General features: G+C 49.5%; 1 protein-coding gene across 5 annotated transcripts in view; it reads left to right on the plus strand.

Annotated features, from left to right (window-relative positions):
• The window catches only part of AFAP1 (actin filament associated protein 1), a 201577-nt gene that overhangs the window by 80146 nt on the left and 108007 nt on the right, over nucleotides 1–13424 (plus strand). For all 5 annotated transcript variants that reach the window (XM_064286205.1, XM_064286201.1, XM_064286204.1 and 2 more), the window contains exon 4: nucleotides 5086–5194. In XM_064286205.1, coding sequence (XP_064142275.1) covers nucleotides 5086–5194 — 109 coding nt within the window. The remainder of the gene's footprint in view (nucleotides 1–5085; nucleotides 5195–13424) is intronic.

The following is a 13424-nucleotide window of genomic DNA, read 5'->3' on the forward strand; positions in this document are numbered from 1 at the left end:
TTTTCTTAGAGGTATGAGGTCCACACGTCTCTCTTCCTGCTTCTCTCTTTTATATCTCAAAAGAGATTGACTCAAGACAAAACCTAATCCTGTAGACGGAGTCCTGCCTCGCTAACGTAACTGCCTCTACTTCTGCCTCGTTGACATCACAGAGGGGGATTTACAACACAGGAAAATCACACCGGATGAAAAATGGTGGACAATCACGCAGTACTGGGAATTATGGCCTAGCCATGTTGACATATATTTTGGGGGGACACAATTCAATCCATGCCATTCCACCCTTTGGCCTTCCAAAATTCATGTCCTTGCCCCATGTAAAACACATTTACTCCATCCTATCATAGCAAAAGTCTTAAATCAACTCCAAGTCCAAAATCCAAAAATTCCTCTTCATCTGTGAAATCTAGAATACAAGTTATCTGCTTCCAAATAACAATGGTGGAGCAGGCACAATGTAGACATTTCCATTACAAATGGAAGAAAGTAGGGAAAGAAGGCGTAACAGTCACCAAGCAAGTCGCCAGAACACATTACATTAGCTCTCAAGGCTTGAAAATAATCCTCTGTTCTCTGAGACCATTTACACAATGGCCCTGCCCTCCAGACTCCAGGCATTGGCCACGCTCTCCAGATTCTGAGTGGAGGCCCCTCGGCCCTGAGCTGCAGCTCTGCCTCCAGGCCCACTGGACAGCAACTCTGCTCGCTCGAATTTGGGTGGCCTCCTTCTCCTAGTCCATCTGCTCGCTCGAATTTGGGTGGCCTCCTTCTCCTAGTCCATCTGCCTGCTCGAATTTGGGTGGCCTCCTTCTCCTAGTCCATCTGCTCGCTCGAATTTGGGTGGCCTCACTCTCCTAGTCCATCTGCTCGCTCGAATTTGGGTGGCCTCCTTCTCCTAGTCCATCTGCTCGCTCGAATTTGGGTGGCCTCCTTCTCCTAGTCCATCTGCTCGCTCAAATTTGGGTGGCCTCCTTCTCCTAGTCTATCTGCTCGCTCGAATTTGGGTGGCCTCCTTCTCCTAGTCCATCTGCTCGCTCAAATTTGGGTGGCCTCCTTCTCCTAGTCCATCTGCTCGCTCGAATTTGGGTGGCCTCCTTCTCCTAGTCCATCTGCTCGCTCGAATTTGGGTGGCCTCCTTCTCCTAGTCCATCTGCTCGCTCGAATTTGGGTGGCCTCCTTCTCCTAGTCCATCTGCTCGCTCGAATTTGGGTGGCCTCCTTCTCCTAGTCCATCTGGGTGGCCTCACTCTCCTAGGCCATCTGGGTGGCCTCACTCTCCTAGTCCATCTGAGTGGCCTCCTTCTCCTAGTCCATCTGGGTGGCCTCACTCTCCTAGTCCATCTGGGTGGCCTCACTCTCCTAGTCCATCTGAGTGGCCTCACTCTCCTAGTCCATCTGAGTGGCCTCACTCTCCTAGTCCATCTGAGTGGCCTCACTCTCCTAGTCCATCTGAGTGGCCTCACTCTCCTAGTCCATCTGAGTGGCCTCACTCTCCTAGTCCATCTGGGTGGCCTCACTCTCCTAGTCCATCTGGGTGGCGGCTCCGCCCTTTGAGACAGAGGCAGCTCTGCTTTCTGTGTCACCTGTCTCTTCAGCTTCTGCCTCCTGGTTCCTTGGCCTCTTGGCCCCTTGAGCCTCACTGCCCGCATCTGCCCGGCACAGGCAAGTGTTCCAAAGCTCGTTGGCTCCATCGGTAAGTGCCTGGAGGCACCCCACTCTGCCAGGAAGCCTCCTGCCAAAGACACTCAGCTGTGTTGCTCCATGGGCCGGCTCCAGCGCTGCCTCGCGCCGCTCTCCTGGTTCTGCTGCTGCTGCTTCTCATTGTCCGCACTGTCTCCGGTGTAGCAGCCCCCTCACTTCCTTCTGAGTCCTCGCTGGAACTGTCTCCGACATCCATAATTCCACCAACAGTCTTTTCAAGGCGATCTAGGCTTTTACTGTTAGGCACTTTAAAACCCTTCCAGCCCTTACCCATTCACGGTTTCAAAGCCACTTCCACGTTGTAGGTATCTGTTAGAGCAGCTGGCATGGTGGTTAAGAGCTACGTCTGCTCACCAAAAGGTCAGCAGTTAGGATCCACCAGGTGCTTTGTGGGGCAGTTCTGCTCTGTCCTATAGTGTCGCTATGAGTTGGAATCGACTTGATGGCAGGGAGCTTGGCTTTTTTTTGGTTTTGTTAGAGCGACACCCCACTGTCTTGGTACCACATTCTGTCTGGGTTATCCAGTGCTGCTATAACAGAAATACCACAAGTGAATGGCTTTAACAAAGAGAAATTTATTCTCTCACAGTCTAGGAGGCTAGAAGTCTGAATTCAGGGGCCAGCTCCGGGGAAGGCTTTCTCTCTCTGTCGGCTCTTGGGGAAGGTCCTTATTGTCAATCTTTTCCCCATCTAGGAGCTTCTCAGCCCAGGGGCCCCGGGTCCAAAGGACGCACTCTTCTCCTGGCTCTTGTTTCTTGGCTATATGAGGTCCCCTGTCTCTCTGCTCACTTCTCTCTTTTATATCTCAAAAGAGATTGACTTAAAACACAACCTAATCTTGTAGATTGAGTCCTGCCTCATTAATTTAACTGCCTCTAATTCTGCCTCATTAACGTTATAGAGGCAGAATTTACAACACAGGAAAATCACATCAGATGACAAAATGGAGGCCAACCACACAATACTGGGAATCATGGCCTAGCTAAGTTGACAGATATTTTCTGGGGACACAATTCAATCCGTGACACTGACTTTGGACATGTTATCAGGAGGGCCCAGTCCATGGAGAAAGACATCATGCTTGGTAAAATAGAGGGCCAGTGAAAAAGAAGAAGGCACTCAAGAAGACGGATTGACACAGTGGCTACAGTGAGCTCAAACATAGCAACGATTGTGAGGGTGGTGCAGGACCGGGCAGTGTTTCATTCTGTTGTACGTAGGATCTGAACTGACTTGATGACACCTAACAACAACTGTAACAAGCAGAACCACACACATTTTATAGACAGAAGGTTCTAGAACTCCATTTTTTTTTAATTCAGTAGCATCTAGTAGAGGTTTTTCAAGTAAACAACTATAGATATGCATTACCCATTTAAATATCTGCATGTCCATATATCAGTATATTTAAGTGTTCTTCTCTCAGTGGACATTTAAATTGCTTCTAGATTTTGCTAAACTTTCATTGAGCATCTTTATACATTTTTTTAAGGAGTCCTGGTGGTGCACTAGTTAAGCACTGAGCTGCTAACCAAAAGATTGGCAGTTTAAACTCACCCAGCTGCTCCAAAAGTGAAAAGAGCTGGCGATCTGCTCCTGTAAAGATTATTACAGCCAAGGAAACCTTATGGAGCAGTTCTCCTCTGTCCCGTGGGGTCAATATCAGTCACAATCAACTTGGTGGCACACATTTTTGCCCAACAACAACAACAACATACATTTTTGCTCAGGTGACCAGTTGACCTTCTTGGCATATATTTGTAGAAGTGCAATTATGGAATGTAAGGCATGTGTGTTAGAAGGTTGTAGCAAGTACACTACTGCCAATAGGGTTTGGAAGTTGTTGTTGGGTGCTGTTGAGTCTGTTTTGTACCACAGCAACCCCATGTGACACAGTAGAACTGCCCCATAGAGTTTTCTAGGCTGTAACCTCTACGGGAGCAGACTGCCAGGCCTTTCTCCCACAGAGCCACTGGGTGGGTTAGAACTGCTCACCTTTTGATTAGCAGCCTAGTGCTTCACTGTTGTGCTACCAGGGCTCCTGGATTTGGAAGTATCTGTTCCGAAGTTTCACCCATGAAGAGAGTACACCCCTGGCCTCCCCTATCTTTGCATTGTCTGTGGTCCTCAGAAAGGGGTCTGACCAGTGCTGTTTCATTAGCATTTCTCAAGATGCAACGATTCCTTACGGTTTCCCAGGACGTGACTAGCTTGACCACTTCTGTGTGCTAAGTGAGCACCTGTTCATTTCGTGAATCCAAGACACACAGTGAACCAAACAACCTTTTTCCCCAAACAACAAGTAAGTGATTGCAATGTGGGAGTGGACACCCTGCACACTCGGCCTGATGCTGGGTGAGGAGCGTCAGGCTCCTGGTCAGGCTCTGCCCCTTCGGGAAGATATGCAGGATCGAGACAGGGTCCGACCGAAGAATTCCACGGAATCACAGTGGTCTGGGAAGCCAGCTCAGTGACAGGAGCGCAAAGGGCTTAGGTTTTCTAGTCCAGGGAGTAAGATGGGGGTGGGAGAAGACCACTGTGTCAGCGTCTGAAGGAACACTGTAGGGTGACCGCGAGTGAGCGTGTTATCCCCCTTCATCTGGTGGGAGCGAGGAGCGGTTGATTGAGGTCCCCTTGGATGCGGGAGCTGAGTGCCATGGGAAGTGGTGGGGTCTCACCGTACAATTACAGAGAGCTTAAATGAAGAAGAAACCCTTTGATTTCTTGGAACATAATTCCACTTGGAAACTTGACTTGGTAGATTTTTAAGTTGGGGCCTCTGTTCCGTGACATGAAACCAAAAACCAACTGGCTGTTGAGCTGACCCTGACTCATGGTGACCCCGTGTGTGCAGAGTAGAGCTGTGCTCCGTAGGGCTCAGGGGCTGATCTGACCCTGGCTCATGGTGACCCCGTGTGTGCAGAGTAGAGCTGTGCTCCGTAGGGCTCAGGGGCTGATTTTGTGGGAGGTAGATCATCTTAGATCATCAGGTTTTTCTTCTGAGGTGGCTCTGGGTGGGCTTGAACCTTCAGCCTTTCAGTTAGCAGCCAAATGCGTAATCCGTTTGCATCACCCAGGGACTCCCACTCTGTGACATACCAAACCGACACCAAAGCAGTTGCCGTCAAGTTGATTCCGACTCATAGTGACCCTACAGTACAGAGCAGAACTGCCCCAAAGGGTTTGCAAGGGACCAGCTGATGGATTTGAACTACTGACCTTTTGGTTAACAGCCGAGCCCTTAACTATTGTGCCACCAGGGCTCTGTGACACACATCTTCCCAGTTTGCTTTATAGTCATTCATTCACTGGAACTAGAGGACACGCTTCTAACGTTGACACTCACGTCTGTGTTGTTGTCCCCCTTTCCTCTTGCCTTCCTCAGCCTCCCGACAGTGGGCCGCCACCGTTACCCACCTCCTCTCTCCCTGAAGACTATTATGAGGAAGCTGTGCCCTTGAGCCCCGGGAAGGCTCCGGAATACATCACGTCAAGTGAGTGTTGGGACCTCACTCCTCATCGGGGCGTACGGGGAAGTGAGGCATTAAAAAAATGCTGTGGAGATGAGAAGTTAGTACATGTTGACCCCAAAGAGGTAAAGACAGAAAGGTTTGGAAAAGTCTAAAATCAACGAAAAACCAAACCAAGGGCCATAGAGATGACCCAACTCATGGCGACCCCATGTGTGTCAGTAGAACTGTACTCTGCAGGGTTTTCAGTGGCCGATTGTTTGGCATTAGATCACCAGGCCTTTCTCCCATTGATAAGTCTAAAGTACCTTACAAGTACTAGGATGGATCTTATCTTCATTAATTCAACAACAGCAAAAATCACCAGAAATTAAGACGATGCTGGCTGGGCTGCTGGTGACACGCCTGGCCTTGTGCTGTGCCCGTTACCTGTAGACTCAGCACAGCGGGCGTGTGCCTTCAGGGCCACGGCTCAGGTCAAGTCACCACGAAGCAATTGCTGGCTAAGGGTAATGTCCCTCTTTAAAGATGTAAAGATGTAAAAAAATCTTTGAAGCGATGCACCCGAGGCTCAAAAGGGTGGCTTTAAAAAACGAGTAGTCCAAATCAATCGCAAAGTGGTAATTTATCCAGTTTAATGGGCTTTTGAGTCAACTATATGGTCCCCGGGTGGAGCAAATGGTTACATGCTTGACTACTGACCTAAAGGTTGGCAGTTCAAGCCCACCCAGAGGTACCTCAGACGAAAGGATTGGAGACCTGCCTCTGAGAAGGCACAGCCATGGAAACCCTGTGGAGCAGTTCTATCTGATGCTCATGGGGTCGCCACGAGTCAGAGGGGACTCGAGGGCAACTGTGTTTTTTTTTTTTTATGGTTTACTTAAACTATGAAATATCAATTTACAGTTTAAAAAAGTGAATTATGAATTAACCTTTATAAGGGTCCTTCTTACAGAAGGCCCCAGTCACTCCTACTAAGCATTAATCTATTCTGATCCCACGTACTACGTGGATTTGACAGCAGTGCCTCCAGTAACGTTTTCTTCTCGGAAACGTCCCGTCAGAATTGGGGAATTGGGATTCTCCTCACCACCCCTCCCACCCCGGCTCGGAATAAATGAGGTGCTGTTGTGGCAGCGACATCAGAGAAGGAAACGGCTTTTGACTGTTTTATGGGTGCACACTACGAGCACGAGACCCCCCTCCATCTTTTTTTTTTAATTGTGGTAAAGTATATAACAGAATCCTTGCCAATTTTAACCATTTCTGAGCTTACAGCTCAGTGACATTCATTACACTCACCTTGTTGGGCGGCCACCACCATCCATCTCCGGAAGTGGGAGAGGTAAATCTTAAATTTCAGTCAGATGCTGGCAGTGTGATCTGGTTAGTGACACCCTAAATCGAGAAGGAAAAGGTGCAAGTAAACGGGGAAATGGGGAGCCGACACGGAGCCTGAGGGAGGTAATTTAGAGACTTCGTAGCTCTCTCTCTACTCGCTCTGTCTCTCTGTCTCTGTCTCTCTTTCTCCCCTGTCTCTAGCTTGCTAGCTCACTCTGTCTCTCGACTTTCTGTCTCTCTGTCTCTGTATCTCTCTCTCTTTTTCATCGCTCATGTCTCTGTAGCTCTCTCTGTCTCTCTCCTCTCTCTCCCTGTCTCTCTCCTCTCTCTCTTTCCCTGTGTCTGTGTCTCTCCTCTCTCTCACTCTAGCTTGCTCACTCACTCTCTCTCCCCCCGTTCTGTTTTTCTTTCTCTGCCTCTCTCTCTCCTTCTCTGTATCTGTAAAAATGGCACGGTGGCGTCAGACCTCATCTAACTTCACGAGGGGGAGAGAGAACCACCATCGGCGTCACCTGTGGGGTGGAGGTCAGACATACCACCACCCTCCAAACTTTTTACCAGTTCTGACACCAGCCATCCCTTCCACGACACTCTCTACTTCTTTGCTGGGTTCGATAATTCACGGCAATGGCCACACAGCACTCACAGACCATGCTCACAGTTACGGGTTTTATTAGGGAAATAACAGGTTACAATTCAGGATCAGGAATGACTCAGGCAGGATTTGCTTCTCCCATCAGGACAGGCTTTTCTCAGCTCTGCCCACAGGCAGGCCTCACCCTTGGCCCCTCGGCCCCTCAGCCCCTGCTTGGGCAAATGTTACAAAGCTGTTAAGTTCCACCAGAAAGTGTCCGAAGTCCCTCTGCTCTGCCAATAAGCCTCAGCCTGAAGGTCCTCAGGCCTCTAGCTCCGTGGGTCAGCTTGCCCACTGTAGCCGCCTCGCTCCATGGGCCAGAAAGCCCACAGCGCTGTCTCAGCTGGTCTCCTTGTTCTGCTGCTACTGTTTCTCTGTGGCTAGACCCTGCCGTGCTTGCCACCACTCCTCGCCATCTTGTGCCATCTCTGCTGTTACAGCTGTCTCTGCCTCTCTCTTTCTCCCTCTGTCACCTAGGTCTAGAAGGTTCTCAGCCCAGGTACCCCAGGTCCAAGGGACACGTTCCACTCCTGGCTGTTCTTCTGATCATAGTGAGGTCTCCCCTTTCCACTTGTGGTATTGGCTTTCTTTAAGCCTAGTGGAATGGCAAAACTGACCAATCCCCTACAAGGGTTCCATACGCCTTATTTGCATGGCCCCACCCTCAAAAGGTTTCTATGCTGTCCAATCCCTTTGATGGGCCTCAGGCACCTTACTTGCATAATTCCACCCAATCCAGTGCAGCCAAAATGCTCCTTAGAGGCAAGGATGGCGAGACTGCATCTTACATACATTGGACATGTTGTCAGGAGGGATCAGTCCCTGGAGAAGGACATCAAGCTTGGCAGAGTACAGGGTCAGCAGAAAAGAAGAAGACCCTCAACGAGGTGAATTGACACAGTGGCTGCAACAATGAGCTCAAGCATAACAACGATTGTGAGGATGGCACAGGGCCGGGCAGTGTTTTGTTCTGTTTTACATGCTGTCACTATGAGTTGGAGCTGCCTCAATGGCATCTATCAACAGCAACAACAACCCAAGCATTGTGTGGGAGTCACAAAGACTGTGGCTAGAAGGGCCGTATTAAGTATTCGCTGCCCCGCAATCTCTGTCTCTGTGTTTCTGTCTCTCGCCCTGTCTCCTCTCGTCCTCTCTCTGTGTCTCTCTCTGTTAACATGTAAGTGTATCTCTCATATGACTTCCAGGCAGCTTCTCAGGTTTTACTTAATGTGTGAGTGAGGGTCTGTCCTAGGAATTGGCCGCTCCTCCATGCAGGGGGGCCAGGAGGGAGGGGCTCTGCTGGACTCTTGGGGTCGGGGAGGAGGGAGGGTAGGGAGGGAGGCTGTAAGATCTAGTCCCGGTTGCCAGGAGTCTCAGACCAGTGGAGTTTCTTTCTTTCTAGGAGTTCTGAGAGCCATTCTGCCTGCAGCCTGAGAGCGGGGGGTGAGGGAGCTTCCCTTTGCCCGCTTAGAACCCAAGGCCCATACTTCTCAATGCAGAGGTCCAGGGGCGTGTTTCCAAAGCTTGCCCGTGGTTATAAGAATCACGGGAGTACCTGCCAAAAAACAGACTCCTGACTCCCCTGGAGTCTTTTCCCTTCTTCTTCTTGTTGGTAGGTGCTATTGTCTTGCTTCTGACTCACAGCAGCCCTGTACACAACAGAACAAAGCACTGCCCGGTCCCGCACTGTCCTCACATTCGTTGTTATGTTTGAGCCCGTCATTGCAGCCGCTGTGTCAGTCCATCTCTTTGAGAACCTTCCTCTAAATCACTCAGCAGGGGTTGGTTTAAGACACGCTACACCGATGTGAAAAGATTGAAGTTGTCAAGGATTTCATTTTACCTGGATCCGCAATCAACAGCCATGGAAACAGCAGTCAAGAAATCAAAAGACACATTGCATTGGGTAAATCTGCTGCAAAAAACCTCTTTAAAGTGTTGAAGAGCAAAGATGTTACTTTGAGGTGGGCCTGACCCGAGCCATGGTGTTTTCAATCACTTCGTATGCACGTGAAAGCTGGACAGTGATTGAGGAAGACGGAAGGAGAATTGACGCCTTCGAGTTGTGGTGTTGGCAAAGAATATCGAATATACCGTGGACTGCCAGAAGAACGAACAAATCTGTCTTGAAAGAAGTACAGCCAGAATGCTCCTTAGAGCAAGGGTGGTGAGACTTTGTCTCATTTAATTTGGACATGTTGTCAGGAGGGTCCAGTCCCGGGAGAAGGACACCACGCTTGGCAAAGTACAGGGTCAGCGGAAAAGAGGAAGACCCTCAATGAGACGGATCGACACAGTGGCTGCGACAATGGCTTTAAACACAGAAACTACTGCGAGGATGGCGCAGGACCGGGCAGTGTTTCCTTTTGTTGTGACTGAGTTAGAATCGAGCCCATGGCACCTAACAACGACAACAACACTGATATGACGGCATTAACACGATGAAAAAAGCCCTGTTCCTGAATGGGATCGCAGCTACAGGTATGGGGGGTCAGAATTCCAACACGTAGTTTTGGGGGACACAATTCAGTCCGTAACACCTTCTTATAAAATGTAGGTAAAAGGGGAAGTAAAAGAGCGATTGCCGACTCTAACGGCAGCTTCCCTGACTTTCCAGTTCCACCCTGTGCTATTTCGTCTCGCCTGACTTCTTGCGAACATGCTCTTCTTCATCCCCACGTTATTTTGACCTGACCTGGAAACTCCTCTGCCAGGGACCTTGCACTTTCTGGCCTTTCTTTCCCCTGGCACTGAACAAGCACAGCCTTGTCAGCCAGCGGAATCTATAGGATTGTCTGAAGGAGGTCGTTATAGGAAGTATCCCTGGGGCATCTTTTTTCTGAATGTGAGGAGGAGATAAGGGCACAGATTTTCCGGCACCCTGAGCAGCCCTGGCACACAGAAAGCTCTGTCGGTATTGGGTGCCCAAGGAGAGAGAAAGGTGGTTCTGTAAGGGGGCTCCACTGGTTTCCTGGGGTGGCTGTAACAATACCCTACACTGGGTGACTTAGAAGAACAGAAATGTATCCTCTCACAGCCTGGAGGCTGGGGGTCTGAGACCAGGGTGTCGGCTGTGTTGGCTCCTTCTGAGGCTCTGAGGGAGACTGCTCCTGCCTCTCTCCTGGCTCCTGGTGGCTCCTGGTGTTCCTGGGCTGCAGTTGCGGGGTCACGTGGCTCCTTCCTCTGTCTCTGTCTCTGTGCTTCTTCTCATTTATAGGGATACAGTCATGTAGGATTAGGACCCAGCCTGCTCCAGTGTGACCTCATGTGAACCTAACTGATAACATGTTCACAGAGCCTATTTCCAGACAGGGTCACATTCACAGGTACTGGGGTCAGGACTTCAGCATATCTTTGGGGGCACTGTATTTCAATCTATAACAGAGTTTATGAAATAACAATTTTTGGAAATCTGTAATGTCTATGTTTTAGTTTCTCTTCTGATTAAGAACTACTGAACTACTTGGGGAAATGCATTCAGGTAATTTCTAAGTCTCAATGATTTAAGAAAATAGTAGATCAATTAGAAAACATGTAAAATCAAATGACTTGATACAAAGTAATCATTAGATAACTTTGTAATGGCAACAAGTAAAGAAAAAACATTTTTGATGAGGGTATTTCCCAAAATGTGAGGCACTTGGCTCTGTCTTCCCTCCCACCTGCCCCCCCAGCATACTTTTAGGGCCTAGGAGCTAGTAGGGGCGCTGGTGGCTTGGTGGTAGAATTCTCACCTTCCATGTGGCAGACGTGGGTTCGATTCCTGGCCAGTGCACCTCACTCGCAGCCACCACCCATCTGTCGGAGGAGGCAGCGCGTTGCTGGACAGGTTCCAGTGGAGCTTCCAGACTAAGACAGACTAGGAAGAAAGGCCTGGTCACCTACTTCTGAAAATCAGCCAGCGAGAACCTGTGGGTCTTTACAGTTCAATTCACAACCATCTTGGGGATGGCCCAGGGCTGGGCAGCGTTTTGTTCCACTGGGCTCGGGGTCGCCATGAGTCGGGGCTGACTCGAGAGCAGCTCACAACAAGAGGAAATTAAGAGTAATTCATTTTTCCTGTCTTTGGCCTTGGCAACGTTCTGTGTGAGCAGCTCCATGTCACAGATGCGTGGCGTCCCGTTCCTCAGTGGGGCTGTGTGTCTGCTGAGCAGCTTTTGTTCAATGAGTCCCAGAAGAGTCCCGGAAGAGCCAAGCTTGGGGAGCAGTGAGTCAGCGGGGCCCCGGAGCGTGGCTTCTTGAACAAAGATGTGCTGTTGCAGCCCCGGCTTTGGCCTGCGGGCCGTCCTCTCCGATCCAGCTGCGTCTCCTTGGACAGCCGTGGCCTGGTCGGCCTCTCAGCTCAGCCCAGGGTTAGCCAGCTGTGGTGGGCCGAATATCGGAATCCTGACCCCGGTACCTGTGGGTGTGACACTTTCGGGAATAGGGCTTCCTTTGTTTTTGTTAATGAGGCCACGTCAGTGTAGGGTGTGTCTTAAATCTAGTCGCTTTTTAAAAATATATATATTTTATTTGCTTTAGGTGAAAGTTCACAGAGCGTATTAGATTTCCCATTCAAAAAATTTATACACAAATGTTTTCATAACACTGGTTGCAATCCCTGCAATGTGTCAGCATGCCTCCCCACCCCCCCCCCCAGTTTACCTGTTTCCATTTGTCCAGTTTTCCTCTCTCTCAGTGGCTTCCTTTTCCCTGGTCAGGTTATGCTGACTTCCCCAGAACTGTGTACTGTCCTCCCCTTCACCAAAGTCACCACTTGTCTGTTGTCTGGTTAGTGTTTTGACCTCCTCCCTCCCCTCCCTCATAACCATCCAAGATTGCTTTTTTATGAGTGTAAACCTTTTTTTGAGGTCTTATGACAGTGGTCGCGTACAGTGTTTGTCCTTTGGGACTGACTTATTTCACTCAGCATAATGCCCTCCAGATGCCCCGGTGTTGTGAGAGGTTTCACAGATTCGCCATTGCTGTTTATTGTCGTGTGGTACTCCATTGCGTGTCTGTGCCACAGTTCGTTTATCCACTCATCCGTTGATGGGCACTTAGGTTGTTTCCATCTTTTTGCTGTTGTGAACAATACTGCAATGAACATGTGTGTTCATACGTCTATTCACGTGACAACTCTTATTTCTCTAGGATTTATTCCTAGGAGTGGGATTGCTGGATCATACGATATTTCTATTTCTAGCTTTTTGAGGAGGCGCCATATTGTTTTCTAAAGTTGTACCATTTTGCGTTCTCATCAGCAGAGTAAATCTAATCACTTTTGAGGTATGGAAAGAGCAGATTATACATGGAGACAGCTGGGGAAGACACGCCATGTGAGGATCGCCAGGGAACGAGGACCCAGGGCTACAGAAACTGAGGCAAGGCTCTTCCCCCAGAGCCCTGAAGAGACTGCCCCTGGATCTCCTAAATTACGAGAAACTGAATTTCTGTTCGTTAAAGCCAACCACTCGTGGTTATTACTGTTAGAAAACCAGGAAACTAAGACACCAGCCTTTAGTCTGCAGTGAACTTCGGGGCAGCTGCGTTGAATGCCATGTCAGCTGTGGCTTTATCAGAGATGTAGGACCATACGTGCGCCACGGAATGAAGAACGTGTTGTGGGACCGGGACCCTGGCCAGCTGTGGGTGCTGGTGAAGGAGTGAGTGGCAGGTGTTGCCCCGGATCCAGTAGGACCAGCCGCCAGGAGGAAGAGCTGGAGAGAAATGAGGAAGTGGGGGACAGACTGGAGCCCCTACTTCTGACTACTGAGTACAGATTATATTCCAGTTCAGTGAGCAAAAAACATCCATTTTGGTCACCATAAGGCCGGGTATTTCTGCCTCACTGTACAACGACTGCTCTAGCCATTGCTTCTCTTTACTTACCGCCCATTCATCGTTAGTGCGTTCATTCGTTGAACATTTTCTGAAAAGCTAATTTGTTCCAGGTGCTTCTAGGGGTTGGGATGGAGGGCAGGGATGAGTCAGACGCCACCTCAGGGGTTTATAATCCAGTGTTAATGACGGTCACTGACACTGACGAAACCCATTAAAGGTGCCAGACACCCCTCAGAGTATGTTGCCAGCTTGATGTCAGTTCACATGACCGTTCTTCCCTTGGGCCAGGTACTGTGTCAGATGCTGGGGTGTCACAGTGAACAAGGTAGCTCCCCCACCTCAGTGAGCTTGCACCCCGATGCGGGAGCCGGGCCACTAAACAGCGGTTACAATACAATGTGCTGAGTCTCGTGTTGAGAAGCAGAGAGGAGGGGTGTTTAGCTCAGCCTTGGTGAA

The sequence above is a fragment of the Loxodonta africana genome, chromosome 5 (assembly GCF_030014295.1).
Source record: "Loxodonta africana isolate mLoxAfr1 chromosome 5, mLoxAfr1.hap2, whole genome shotgun sequence".
Lineage (NCBI taxonomy): Eukaryota > Metazoa > Chordata > Mammalia > Proboscidea > Elephantidae > Loxodonta > Loxodonta africana.